General features: G+C 39.2%; 2 protein-coding genes across 2 annotated transcripts; one reads left to right on the forward strand and one right to left on the reverse strand.

The window, feature by feature from the left end:
- Positions 1-2,854: 2,854 nt before the first annotated feature.
- LOC125352897 (histone H2A type 1-C) lies at positions 2,855-3,385 on the reverse strand. The gene has a single exon (XM_048348292.1). The coding sequence runs from the start codon at positions 3,323-3,325 to the stop codon at positions 2,933-2,935; it is 393 nt and encodes a 130-aa protein (XP_048204249.1). The 5' UTR covers positions 3,326-3,385; the 3' UTR covers positions 2,855-2,932.
- A 243-nt stretch (positions 3,386-3,628) lies between these two features.
- LOC125352905 (histone H2B type 1-C/E/F/G/I) lies at positions 3,629-13,962 on the forward strand. Its single transcript, XM_048348300.1, has 2 exons — positions 3,629-4,047; positions 13,706-13,962. The coding sequence occupies exon 1, from the start codon at positions 3,658-3,660 to the stop codon at positions 4,036-4,038; it is 381 nt and encodes a 126-aa protein (XP_048204257.1). The 5' UTR covers positions 3,629-3,657; the 3' UTR covers positions 4,039-4,047; positions 13,706-13,962.
- Positions 13,963-14,368: the final 406 nt, after the last annotated feature.

Raw genomic sequence — 14,368 nt, forward strand, 5'->3', positions numbered from 1 at the left:
CAGGCTCATGTTTCGGTTAAAACTAAAGATGGCCCTTTGTCACTGGTGCCTCCCATTTACCAGCAGTCAATGAGAAACCTGAGTGTAACATTCTCATCAAATTGCCCCAAATTAAAGTTTTTCCTAGGACTCTTGAGAAAAGGTAGACTGAGACCTGCCAAAGGGTTGGAGACCAGCTAGCATACTTGAGGATTTATTGTGAATTAGAGAATTTTCTCTAGAAGGAACTGGAATATTTTGACATAAATAGTGATAGTGTAAAGTAGGAGACACAGTGACTTGTTGGTGAGAAGCTATGATATAGCTGTAAGAACTGAACTTAGCTTGAAGAGGGCTATTAATGGTATTTCTTGGGTAAGAGTTGGTGGACTAGAGCTTTATTTCTCTGAAGTTAAAAGCTCCACAATAAAACCCCCTTGGATTACAGGGAACTTTCTATTGGAATGAGAAGTATTGTTGTCAAACTTAGACAGGTTTGTGCTTAAGCCTTATCTAGTAATCTGAGCTTCTTGAACCAAGTGCCTCCTGACTGCCCTGCTACTGATTTATTCAGGCCAACATTATCTGCCCAATTATTAAGTATCTATTCTATGGGAGGATCTAGAAGAGCATAATTTAACAAGATAGGCCCTTGACCTTACAGTGGTCTTGTGAAGATGAAAATATGAAAACTAACAAAGTTCACAATGTATCATTTACTAGTAAATAATCAAAATTGTGTTGTTGGAACACAGAGGAAAACACTAAAATCTCATGTCTTCATTATCTTTTATTCACCACACCAAATCAGTTTATTATGTCATTGGAAAAATATTTCATACTGGAACAAGTCTTTTTGTTTCACTTGTCACCCTCTCAATTAAACTGGTGCTGGCTTTTTTCCCCTTTCTGTGACTATTATGCTTACACATTGTAAAGATTTTCTTCTCTTTATATAGATCCTATAGGGAAATCTAAGTTGTTTCTTTAAGTTATCCAAAGAGTTTATAGAATGTCATGAGTAACATTCTGGTTTGTGGACAAAGTTGTCATTATGTATTAATTATCATTAAAAGAATCTTTTAATAACCAGGTACTAGATATACCTCTTCCTAACCTTGGGACTTAATTTAGACTGTGTTCTTCTGTTTCCTCATCATTAACTCTACAACAGAAATTAAATTTATCTCTAGGTTGTTAGATTACAAGAATAAAATATGAACACATAGGAACATGCCTCACACACATAAATGCCTTATTAGGTATTTATTTTCATCTCCCTTGACCAGCTTATGTTCTGACTTCAGAATCCTCATTACTGAGCTGGTTATATTCATAGCAAGTGAGTACAGACTTAAGAAGAGCTGGAGGCAGAGAGAGGCTAGACACCTAGGCTAAGGTAACACGTAGGAAGCTCATATGAAGTAACTTTGACCTAAGGTTCCAAGTTCCCTGACACAAAGGAAATGCTTAACTAAAACAACATCTAGTACTCATAGGAGTCAAGGCATTGTGAGGTGGTGAGGTCTCATGACACCCCAGAAATTTGTAACATGCTGATCAAGGTAGTGACTTGTTTTAGGCTATGCTTCTGGACACTAGAATGATCTATTTTTTAAAAATTAGTGGGCAGGGGCTTGCCTCGTATACATGAAGCCCTGGGTTCGATTCCTCAGCACCACATATATAGAAAACGGCCAGAAGTGGCGCTGTGGCTAAAGTGGCAGAGTGCTAGCCTTGAGCAAAAAGAAGTCAGGGACAGTGCTCAGGCCATGAGTCCAAGGCCCAGGACTGGCAAAAAAATTAAAAATAAAATAAATAAAAAAATAAAAAAATTAGTGGGCAGGGAGGGTAGTAGTTGCTGGAGACAGGTGAGGAGAGGCTGCCTGAAGACCCTATAGTCGGAAGTATTCGTGAAATAGCTAAATAGAAGTGGTTATCTGAAACAGCTTTGGCTTGGATTAAGAAACAAAAACCAAATCAGAGTATTTGATTGCCAAGAATTGAAATGACCTGAATGATTTCACTGTAAATATACTGTAAATATATCTGTGGAATTCCAGGCGACAGTGATTACATAACTGCTCTGCTTGACCAGTCTGACCAGGAAAAGCATCTGCAAGTCTTGGTCCACTGGGCTTCCCTCCCACTGTATTCCCATTCACGCCCAAACCCTCATCCTGAAGAAAAGTGAAGATTAACCGCCCAAGGAAATAGAAGAAAAGTGAAGATTAAGAGCCCAAGGAAATAGAACTCAAGCTTTTTTTTTTTTTTTTTTTTTTTAATTGCCTGGTCTGGTCTTAGATTTACCCCTTGTTACCAGATCCCTAGTAGCGAAGGTTTGCAGAAGCATTGGGAGTATTTAAAATTCATTTAGTATTACAGTTCCTTGGATGCCAAGCACTATTTTAGATTAGGAACATTAAATTTAGCATGATCTATAAGATTGAGTTTACCTTTCTGCTCAATTATGTTTGGCCCCAGACCTGAGTATACCAAGATCATCCTCCAGACCTCACAAATTCAGTTCATGAGTTTGGTTTTGTGTCCCAGAACTGGAAATCGATTCTCCCTAAACTGCTTTTCTCAGGTTGGCGCTCTATTTCCCTATTCTGCTGGTCTAAGATTCGTCTGCAGCGGGCTGGACCATGATCCTTAGTTCTCAGCCTTCTGAATTGCTAGGATTAAAGGAATGAGCGACTTAGTAAGATGGCTTTCTTGTCTTAAGTTTCATACTACCAGTCTACATTTTAGTTCTGGTTGGGGCTTATAGTGGTGTTGTAAGAACCAAACGGCCCAGAAAACACCTAACTTTCCAGCCAGGTCAAGAACTACCCCACCTAGTACTGTATCCACAGTGACTTTAGCCCTTTTCTTTGACATTAGTGGGGGCTCTGAAAAGAGCCTTTGGGTGTGAAAGCGTTTCCGGAAGGTAAGATGTCTGTCAACTCATTTATTTGCCTTTCGCCTTGTGGTGGCTCTCGGTCTTCTTGGGCAGCAGCACCGCTTGGATGTTGGGCAGGACGCCGCCCTGAGCGATCGTGACCCGGCCGAGCAGCTTGTTGAGCTCCTCGTCGTTGCGGATGGCCAGCTGCAGGTGGCGCGGGATGATGCGGGTCTTCTTGTTGTCGCGGGCCGCGTTTCCCGCCAGCTCCAGGATCTCGGCGGTCAGGTACTCCAACACCGCCGCCAGGTACACCGGAGCGCCGGCGCCGACACGCTCGGCATAGTTGCCCTTGCGGAGCAGTCGGTGGACACGGCCCACAGGGAACTGGAGTCCGGCTCGAGAAGAGCGAGACTTAGCCTTAGCACGAGCTTTACCGCCTTGTTTGCCACGTCCAGACATCCTCAAACGTCACACTCGACCAGTCACAGCAGGACACAACGAAACACAGATACAGTCACGTAATGCATAAAAACATGGCTGCTTTTATAGACATTTCCGGGTTAATAGATTCGATTCTCTGATTGGCTAGGGCAAACATCCATAAAATAGCCAATAGAAAAGCCGACTTTCCATACTTCATTTACATAGCCCGGCCCATGCGTGACAGCCTTTTGGATTCTCTTCCAATTAAATAAAACTTGTTCTGTATCCCTCATTAGCATAAATCCCCTATAAATAGGGGAAATTCCCGTCCCAGTGCTACTGCGTTTCCTGTCTTTGGACATCTCAAGATGCCCGAGCCAGCCAAGTCCGCTCCCGCGCCCAAGAAGGGCTCCAAGAAAGCCGTGACCAAGGCGCAGAAGAAGGATGGCAAGAAGCGTAAGCGAAGCCGCAAGGAGAGCTACTCGGTGTACGTGTACAAGGTGCTGAAGCAGGTCCACCCGGACACCGGCATCTCGTCCAAGGCCATGGGCATCATGAACTCGTTCGTGAACGACATCTTCGAGCGCATCGCGGGCGAGGCGTCTCGCCTGGCGCACTACAACAAGCGCTCGACTATCACATCGCGGGAGATCCAGACTGCCGTGCGCCTGCTGCTGCCCGGGGAGCTGGCCAAGCACGCCGTGTCTGAGGGCACCAAGGCCGTCACCAAGTACACCAGCTCTAAGTAAACCTGCCAAGTAAGCTTCAACTTACTTATCCCCAAAGGCTCTTTTAAGAGCCACCTACAGTCACACAAACAGAGCTGCATTCATCTTGTATAAAATCATTAACGTGCTTACCACTCAAACCCTCTAGGGTTTTGTAACATTAAGTTGGTAGACTTCTTGAGCCACTGTTATGTCGCTTGTCTTTTACATACTATGTTCTGGTGCTCATGGAGCCAAGGTGGGGAATACCCTGACAGCAAGACTGCTGTAGTTTGTAACTTTTATGGAAATTTAGTAACCAGCAGTGATAATACTGGCGCCAGAAACTTAAGCTTTTTGTTAACTGGAAGGAATTTGCTGGCTAAGTAGCATTATAAGTTTGGGATATTCACCTACCTGCAATAGTTCATTTATCTCAAGCAGTTTTTCACTACCTAAAAATGTTCTATTTAGTATGTGAGAAGGTTCAGGAGAAAGCTGAAAGGAAAAGGTTATTTTAAATAGGTTACCAAGTTACTCATCAGGACCCTCATCTTAAAATCTGCATTTTACTTTGGCATTTGGGAGGTGTATATAAACGAAGGCCTTTGAGTCCTCCGTTTGACTAGTGCTTTATAATCACTGCTGCCTGGATATGCAAGATTCTGATGGAAGTGTGTAAACTTTGAGCTATTACACCAATTAAAGTGAAAGTGCAAGTCAGGACAGGAAAGATGTTTGATCCTCACTAGGCCCCAAAGATTTCCAGCGTACTGCAAGGTTAACAGGCTAGATGTGTTTTTACATACATTCTCTTTGCCTATGTTTTTAAGGTTAACAGGCTAGATGTGTTTTTACATACATTCTCTTTGCCTATGTTTTTGTTCTATTCCGTTGCTTATTCTCTTCCTCAGTACAAATGTTTTTTTTCTTCTACAATGCAAGTGCATTAATCATTAACCTCCTAGAGAGTTAACTTTTGAAGGTTCCACACCAGGATACTGTTTGTCTTAATCCTATAACAAGAAGCAGTAATGTGTGTAAGGAGTGGAAACGCCCCAATTTGACATTTTTCCTTTTTTTTTTTTCTTGGTGGTCCTAGGATTTAAACTGGAGATACTGTCCCACCGCGCCATTTTATCTCTTCACTTGGCCCTTGAAAGATAAAATACTGTATTTACCTAAGTCTTGTTTCTTTCTTTCTTTCTTTCTTTCTTTTTTTTTTTTATTTAAGTCTTGTTTCTTTTTTTTTTTTTTTTGGCCAGTCCTGGGGCTTGGTCTCAAGGCCTGAGCACTGTCCCTGGCTTCTTTTTGCTCAAGGATAGCACTCTGCCACTTGAGTCACAGCGCCACTTCTGGCCATTTTCTGTATATGTGGTGCTGGGGAATTGAACCCAGGGCCTCATGTCTTGTTTCTTGATGTCTTTTTTATTCTGCTTAAATGGTGGTTAAGGGAGGATTTTGGCTCACTAATTTTTTTTTTTTTTAAAGGTTGGTATTTGGGGATTTCGATTCTTCTTTTGAGATGTAACATGTAAACTAACATTGGTTCTGGTCATTGCTGGGAACCTGTGTTTCTTATTTGTGTTTGTATGCATTTTTCCTCCTGGAATGTTTCTTTTGTGTGGTTTGTATGCTAATATGCCTGTGGCTATGACAATTTGAATATAAAATAGCTATTCACAGTAACCTTTTTTTTCTTTATTGCCATTCCTGGGTTTAGGCATTGTCTGTGAGCTTCTTTTTACTCAAGGCTGGCACTCTATCACTTCTGGCCTTTTCTGTTTATGTGGTACTGAGGAATCGAACCCAGCGCTTCGTGCATACTAGGCAAGTACCACTAAGACACATTCCCAGACCTCATAATAACTTTTGATTTTAATCAAATGTTAAATCTAACAAGAGGAGGCCTAGAAGGTCATGGAAGCTGTGTCTTGTGCCTTAAAACATTCGAAGCTTATGATTCAGTAATTCCAAATAATTGTCCCTTTGGGCTTTTTACTGAAGGATAAAGTGGCGAAAGAAGAGATATATCATAAATTGGACTACTTTGTGCTTCCAATATTTGTATAAAACAAAGATTTAATATTTTCTAAACCTTGGTGCATGTATTATAAGGGATAAAATGAATTTCCTACCAAATTTAGAATAGTAACAGAATTTGTCATATAAATAATAGTACCTCTGACCCTATATATTCTTTTATTTCTTTGAAAAATTTAGTTTGTATCTGTGGCTCTGTCTGATTTTTACCTTAAATTATTGCATTATTATACTTATCCCTTGTATTTTACACAACCACCGAGAAACATTTCTATTTGCTTGAATGTGAATAATTTAGAACATAGAGTGTACCTCAACAGGAAATTTAACCTAAACTTAATTGGATTATATAAAAGAGTTTATAGATGCTTTAATTTTCATTAAAAACTCATTTTCTAAAAGCTCCAAGTCTCAAGCTTTGAGGTGGTACCGCTTTACGTTATAACCCAATAGTAAATTTTTATGAGTTTCATTAGTAGTCTTAACAGGTTGTAATAAAACATGTACAATTTTAAAATAATTTGGAACATTTAATACTTGAAATGTCTTTCATCTAGGAAAAAGTACATATTTCTTACTGAACTTTTGGATAAATTTAATGGTTCAATAATTTTTCTTAAATGGTACTTTCCTTAAGAGCATAATTATCAGTAAAATATGTAAAACTTTAAAAAATAAATGCTGCCTTTATGATTATCATAATTTAAAAATAATGTTAGTGTAAGTCTAGTATGAAGAAATCTAGGAATATTTAATAAAATAATTTACATTTACTAAATTTCAGTAGATTTAGGTGAGTAAACCACTTCATATAATTTCAAAATTGTAACTTATGAATAGAATAAAATTAAATTATGTCATTTAAAAAGTTGAATGTATTTTTATAGTGTTAAACATTATAAGGACTCAGCTAGGCACCAATGTCTCAAGAGGCTGAGGTTTGAAGATAGTGGAATCCATGAGATTCTTGTTTACAACTAACCAAGAAAAAGCTAGAAGTGGAGTTGTGGCTCAAGTGGTAGAGCACTGGCCTTGAGCACAAAGGCTCAGGAACAGTGCCCACGTCCTGATTTCAAGCCCTAGGACTGTCTCTTTCACACACATACTCTAAGGACTCACTGGATACTTGGGGCTCACATCTGTAATCCTAGCTACTCAGGAGGCTGAGATCTAAGAATCAAGATTCAAAGCCAGCGCTGGCAAGAAAGTTTGTGAGACTCCTACATCCAATTTACCAGCTGGAAGTAGTGGTGGAGCACTAAAGTATTCAAGCTAAAGGACAGGTCTTGAGTTCAAGATCCAGTACTACACTTCCTTCAAAAGATAAAAAAAAAAAAAGCTATGGCTCACTATGTCAACTTAAAAACTGAGAACACAGTTTATGATAACTCTTAACTCAGATAAATATTAAATTAATTATTTCCTAATCTTTGGATATTACCAATATAATTATCTAACTTGCAGATTATAAGGTACAAATCACAAAAGAGTTTCTATGTTCTAGTTGTCTATTTTTATGTGGTGTATAGTGACCAATGATTAATAAGTTAGAGAACATGTGAACATTGTGTTAGGAATGACAGATTTATTTTTGCCATAAACAATATACACATGAGCTTAGAGGACCAGGCCTAAGTTTTGGATGACTGCCTGTTTTCCTAAGTCTCTCTGAGGAAACAATTGCCTGTTCTGTTTAAGGGCTGTTGTTAATACAAATAGCTCTGTGTTGTATACACATGCACATGCACACACAATAATGTCTAGGTTTAGCTGGTGCTGTTTAGAATATAGCAAGTTCAACTTATTTAGTCACTCTAAGACTATACCCTTTATCTTTTTTTATGCAGCCATAATGTGTTTTCATATGTGTGTGTAATGACTTATTTTCTAAGCCACCTTTATTCTTCACTTATCTGTATTTCAAAGTCTAAATTCAATATAAGGAACAAACTAGATGCCTTTTATGCACCAAAACTGTCTTTGGGCTTTTCTTGATTGCCATTTTGGGGGAAAAAAAATCCTCCATAGTTTAAAGGTAGGATGCCAAACCAATTAGCTGTGTATTTCATTGTTCTAAAAAACAGTTAATCATAATTGATTTTTTTTTGGGGGGGGGTGGCTTGAACTCAGAGTCCTGGGGCTTGAACTCAGAGTCTGAGCATTGTCCCTGGGTTCTTTTTGCTCAAGGCTAGCACTCTACCAATTGAGCCACAGCGCCACTTCTGGCTTTTTTGTGTGGTGCTGGGGAATTGAACCCAGGGCCTCATGTGTGCTAGGCAAGCACTCTATCACTAAGCCACATTCCCAACCCTATAACTGATTTTTGTTGTTGTTGTATGAGCAGGTTTTAATTCAACATGCCATTTATGTGTCCAGTGCCTCTTGATGTAATGTTTTTATTTTTGTTGTTTTAATGTTGGTTTATGCAAAAACATCAGTCATATCCATACCGCACTCTACTGAAAATAATGTGGAAACCTAATATCCTATGTCTAGCTATATAAAACCAGGTTTTATAGACCTCAGGCCCAGAGTTCAGGATCCCCAGAATAGGTCTAGTCTCTCAACTCTCATATGCTGAACAAAGAAACATGGTAAAGGATGGGGAAAGAGCATTTGTTACCTGGTAGCCATGGGAAGGTAGCACTTAAATAAACCTTTAGCCATCTTTGGAAAGTATAGGCATTGGTTTTAGGAGAGTTGAGGTTAGGAGGTGAAGAGTATGTATAAGTTATAATAGTCAAAATAGTCATAAGTCATACGTATGATCTAGTTGATCATTATTAGCTCACAATCTGTCTTTGGAGGAGTTTCAGAGAAGTTGTCACTTTACCATTGGAAGGAACAGGAATAGGCTGGGGCTGGAAGATGGTCTCCAAGTTTTTGGCAGTTCTTTTTAAGATGATTAAGAAAATGATGTTATCTGTATGAGGGGCAGTTTGGCATCCATCCCTACATGCTTATACTGTTTTTACTGGAGCCCAGGGTGATTGTAAAATAACTGTAGCTGAGAATAGCTCAAATCAATGGGCACAGATACAAAGTTTAGAGAACTTTTGGTTAATTTGTCTATTGCAGATCGTCTGCAGATTTTACTTTTCCCCTATTATATAAGTCTTTTTTTTTCACTCTATAGGATTAAATCATTCCATTATTTGAAATACTTCCCATATGAGTAAAAGTATGTAAATAATTAATTACATGTCCTTGAGTTACTGTTTGACAAAATGAAGCACAGTGAGCCTAACGGGTGCTGTTTCTTGCTCATAAAGACAGGAAGGAGGACTGGGAAGGTGGTGAGTGCTTGCCTAGCATGCATGAAGTCCTAGGTTGGATTCTTCAGTACCACATACACAGAATAAGCCAGAAGTGGCACTGTGGCTCAAGTGGTAGAGTGCTAGCCTTGAGTACAGAGAGGCTCAGGTACAGCACACAGGCCCTGAGTTCAAGCCCCAGGATTGGGGGAAAAAAAAAAAAGACAGAAAGGGTTTTATGAAATAGTTAGAAAAATACACTAAAATACACTTGTCTCCTAAATGTATTGTCTCAATAAAATCGTCACAAAACATCTTTCCCTGATGAACAAAGTGAAGCTTTTGGAGAAAGATCTTGGAGCCAGTTTGACTTTCAGCTTACCACTTGTCAGCTGAGAGGTTTTGAGGCAAGTCATACAATATGCCTGTGCCTTAGTGTCCCCACTTATTCCTTGAGATATTAACAGCTCCTGCTTTCTAGCAGTGTAGAAGGATTAAAGATTTCTAATACATACAAAGTACTGTCGGCTGGAATTTGACAAACTTTTTTATATCCATTCATATATATACATATGTATATGATAAAACAATTTAGAAATTCTACAGAAATGGTGCAGGTTCTGATATCTTGAGTGGAAATAAAAATGTGGTAGTCTCAAGTGTGGGCTGAGGATGCTCAGCTGGAAGTAAATAAGAGTCTTTTGGGCTGGGAATATGGCCTAGTGGCAAGAGTGCTTGCCTCTTATACATGAAACCCTGGGTTCGATTCCTCAGCACCACATATATAGAAAAGGCCAGAGGTGGCGCTGTGGCTCAAGTGGCAGAGTGCTAGTCTTGAGCAAAAAAGAGGCCAGGGAAAGTGCTCAGGCCCTGAGTCCAAGGCCCAGTACTGGCAAGAAGAAGAAGAAGAAGAAAAACAAAAGAGTCTTTTGGGGAGTTTGAAAAATCATCACTCAGTATCCTGTACTCTAAGAATCAGAGCCTGAATTTTCTCCCCAGGACTTGCCTTTGAATTCAAGGCATTGAGCTTGCTAGGCAGAGATTTTACTACCTGAACCAGCCCAGGTAAAGTAAAATTCTAACTAGCTGCAAATGAGAAGGTTCTTTATTCTGCTAACATGGTTTGTGGCATCATAGCCTGTCTAGAACGGCCCTGAAAGTGCTTTATCTTGCCTTCTAGATATGCCACAAACACCTGAGCCATGCATGGCTTGACAGGCCTTCCCCTCCCTCTTCCTTTGGGTCTCTTCTGCTCCTCTCTTTGTCATGCAGTGTATTACCAAATATGCATACATCCAGTGTTTCCTAATTTCCTGCCATTTACCATATTTTTTACCTTGTTCGTTAAAGTTTTTCCTTTTTTTTCTATTCAGAAAACTTACTCCTTCTGCAGTCATCTATGCCAGCTAATATCTCTAATGCTTTGAGGCATGTGAGGTTTTCTGGGGGATAATATTTAGTAATCATTGACTAGGAGACCAGTTGTGATCGACATTAAGGCATGAAGGAGGTGTGTTATTATGGATGGGACCATTTACTTTATTTCAACAGATAAACCAAAGATCAAAATAAGCTAAATAATACTGCTGCATTAAATAAGTCCTCAAAACATAATAGCTAACACTATAGTTTATTACTTCATTATGTAATGTCTCGGCATTGGGAGAGGATGTGGTTCTCCTCTCAGGACTTTCTTCCATCTTGTACATTGGGTATCCTTGCATTCCAGAAATCTTTGCTAGAAACTCTGCATCAGACCAACAGACAGTGCAAGAAAGACAAGTGTCTCTGTGAGAGAGATTGTCATGAACCAGGCCTGGAAGTAGCACATGCCATTTCTGCACACCTCCCATCCACCATAACTCATTCTCAGCCTCACATACCTACCAGGGAAGCAAGAGACTGTCTGTGTACCCATGAGGGTAAAAAACAAGGCTTCATGTGTGAAGAGCAAGTACCTTGTTAGTTATCATGTCCTGTTCTTTGTCTTCTCCCTCTTCTTTCTCTTTCTCTTATTCCTTTAACCCTTTTATTCCTATTAAAAAGCTCTACAAGGACACCTCATTAGCCATAACAATATATAGCCATAACTCCATCTAGAAGAGATGGAGTACAGTCTGATTCTTAGATGACTGACAAAGGGAGTTTTTTCACTTTGCCCCCCTACCCTCAAGAACTCTTCTCTGGCTCTTGTTCCTCCAGCTGCTTTGGAGCTGTTGTCAGAGGCTAATTCCTTGGAAAAGGAGAAAGTCATTACTCTCTGGAGCTTACATCTCTACTGGAAAAGACAGGGAGCAAACCATAGAACTGAAGTAATTACACAGAATTTAAGCAAGGGATAAGTTCTAGGAAAAGGGTAAAGGCAAAATAGAGACAGGGAGATTAGGTACAGTTGATATGATAAGATAACACAAAGACGAATATCAATGCAAATGCTTAATATGATAATAGTAGATAACTGTGGTGAAATATTGAAAAAGTACCAGGTCTTGTTCTATTGTTTTACCACATTAACTCAATTTTCCAAGAATAAAATATTAATGGGAAAGCATAAAGGAAGCCCTTTAGAGATACACCAATGATGAAAAATAGAAAAATAAAGTCCTATTATCTTTTACTACTATTGTTTTTTACTGTGTTGATTGTATGTGAGAAATTAGAAAGGTAGGTGTAAAGGTGAATGAGAGCACACAAGATATGGGGTTACTTTCAGCATAGTCTTTAAGTTTGGTGACTTTTCAATAGTGTCTAAGAGAACATGTACACTTGGATTTGTTAAGACTACAGGGCTGGAGGCAACCCATGTGTGTATTTTAGGTACCATGGGAACATCAAAGTTAGTACCTTGAATTTGTAGAGATGGTCAAAGAGCATGATGTTCACCTGTAGGAAGGAATGCCTTCTTTGTGACTATAGCCATTACTAACAGGCTCTTCTTCCAGCAGATCTTCATCAAATCCATGTGACTTTGATTATCGCTACCCCCTTTGAATCAAGTGCATGCAAAAAATGTAACAAAATCTCTCAAAAATGAAGTTATGTCTGATGTAACAAGTATGAGTCACAATTTCAAACTCTCAACTGAGATGAATGTAGGAATGCTTGTCACAGAAACCCACATCTTCCTGGTAGACTGACTAATGGAGCCAGCCCACAGATGTTTGGGATGGTTCTTTATTAAGCAAATACTGTATATATTTCTCTGCAGTAGATTTCAACATGTGGAAAGCATAAATCAGGATTTGTTATTATTGTCAAGAAGAAGGAAGAAAATACATTGTACAACACTCCAAGAAACAGCATTTATTTGGTCACTTTTCCATTAGATCTGTTTTGTTTGATAACGCCTTTTTTTGGGCCAGTCCTGGGGCTTGAACTCAGGGCCTGAGCACTGTTCCTGGCTTCTTTTTGCTCAAGGCTAACATTCTACCACTTGAGCCAAAGCACCACTTCTGGCTTTTTATATATATGTGGTGCTGAGGAATTGAACCCAGGGCTTCATGTATACAAGGCAAGCACTTTACCACTAGGCCATATTCCCAGCCCTTGATATCACTTTTTATAAAGAAAGAAATTGGTGGTATGAAGTCACTTCCTCTCTCCTCTGCTCAGGGAGTTTAGCACCTGACAGAATGGAGGCTTCTGGGAAATCTTTTCACTCAACAAATGCATATCCTTCAATATTTTGCTAAAATGGAACTCAAAGGACAATGACTAGGTCACAGTATTTATTTTATCAATATACACTCAAGTATACAGAGTGTGGATTCATGGAAGAGGCCCACCATTCAACAGCTGTACTACCTGATAGACTAGTGCTGTATTTCCTCATCTATAAAGCAGGGAAAATGACAGTTACTGCAACAACTGAATTCATTAGTATTGTTATGTTTTGCATATGAAATGTTCCCCCTCAGCCTCATATGTTGAGCACTAGGTTGTCAGCTGATGGGCTTTTGGATGTGACTGGATTCTGAAGGCTCTAGCTGAATAAGTGGATTAAAAATCCTTTTATGGAGTCATAAGATGGTGACATTATTGGGAGTTGTTAAATAACAGTAGGAAGATATAAGCCTCTGGGGTGGGGGGTCTCCTTGGGGGCATATGTTGCTCTGGGCCTTTCCTATATTCACTCTGCTTCATGTCCACCATGACTTGATCCTGGTCTACCACTTCTTCTCCACCATGATGGTATGAAAATTCTGAAACTATGAGCTAAAGTAAGTCCTTCTTCTCTTAAGTTCTAGTTACGTTGGTCACAGATATGTAAACATTTTCCTAATACATTTTTCTATAGGGTGCTTAAATCTTTTTCTGGAACAGAGAAAACACATCATTATTCTCAGAGTCAAAGAGAATAGCAGATATCTGATGAATTACAGAACTAAGTCAGTCTTTCTTTCTTTTTACAGGAGAAGCAACCCACCATTAGACATATCTTTTCTATGCTGGACCCTGTTTCATCTCAGAAATGAAATTTCATGATGAAAACGAGTGATATTAGAGGAATATAAACAACCAGTATTTAATACTGAAGCATTAGTCTTTTTTCCCTGAGTATAAAAATATTAAACGTTCATTGTTGTATGTGAAAAAGAGAAACAAAGAAGAAATTTTTTTTCTCTCCTGGTACCTCATTCTTTTTACGTATATGTGAGCTACCTATATAAATATGAACATATAACATATGTGTAATAAATAATTACCATGTACAAAACAAATGCGTGTCATTATATATATATCGAATTTCTGTGTAACTACAGTTAGAAATCAATTATTTATGGAGGTATAGTATTTATGAATTTCACCTTATGTGATTAGTTCTCTGTTGTTGAGTATTTTGAGTCCTTTTAAAATGCAATATAAGTCATGCAAATCACCTATCTTTTTTTTTTTTTGGCCAATCCTGAGCCTTGGACTCAGGGCCTGAGCACCATCCCTGGCTTCTTCCCGCTCAAGGCCAGCACTCTGCCACCTGAGCCACAGCGCCCCTTCTGGCCGTTTTCCATATATGTGGTGCTGGGGAATCAAACCAAGACCTTCATGTGTAGGAGGCAAGCACTCTTGCCACTAGG

Source organism: Perognathus longimembris, chromosome 6 (assembly GCF_023159225.1).
Source record: "Perognathus longimembris pacificus isolate PPM17 chromosome 6, ASM2315922v1, whole genome shotgun sequence".
Taxonomy (NCBI): Eukaryota; Metazoa; Chordata; class Mammalia; order Rodentia; family Heteromyidae; genus Perognathus; species Perognathus longimembris.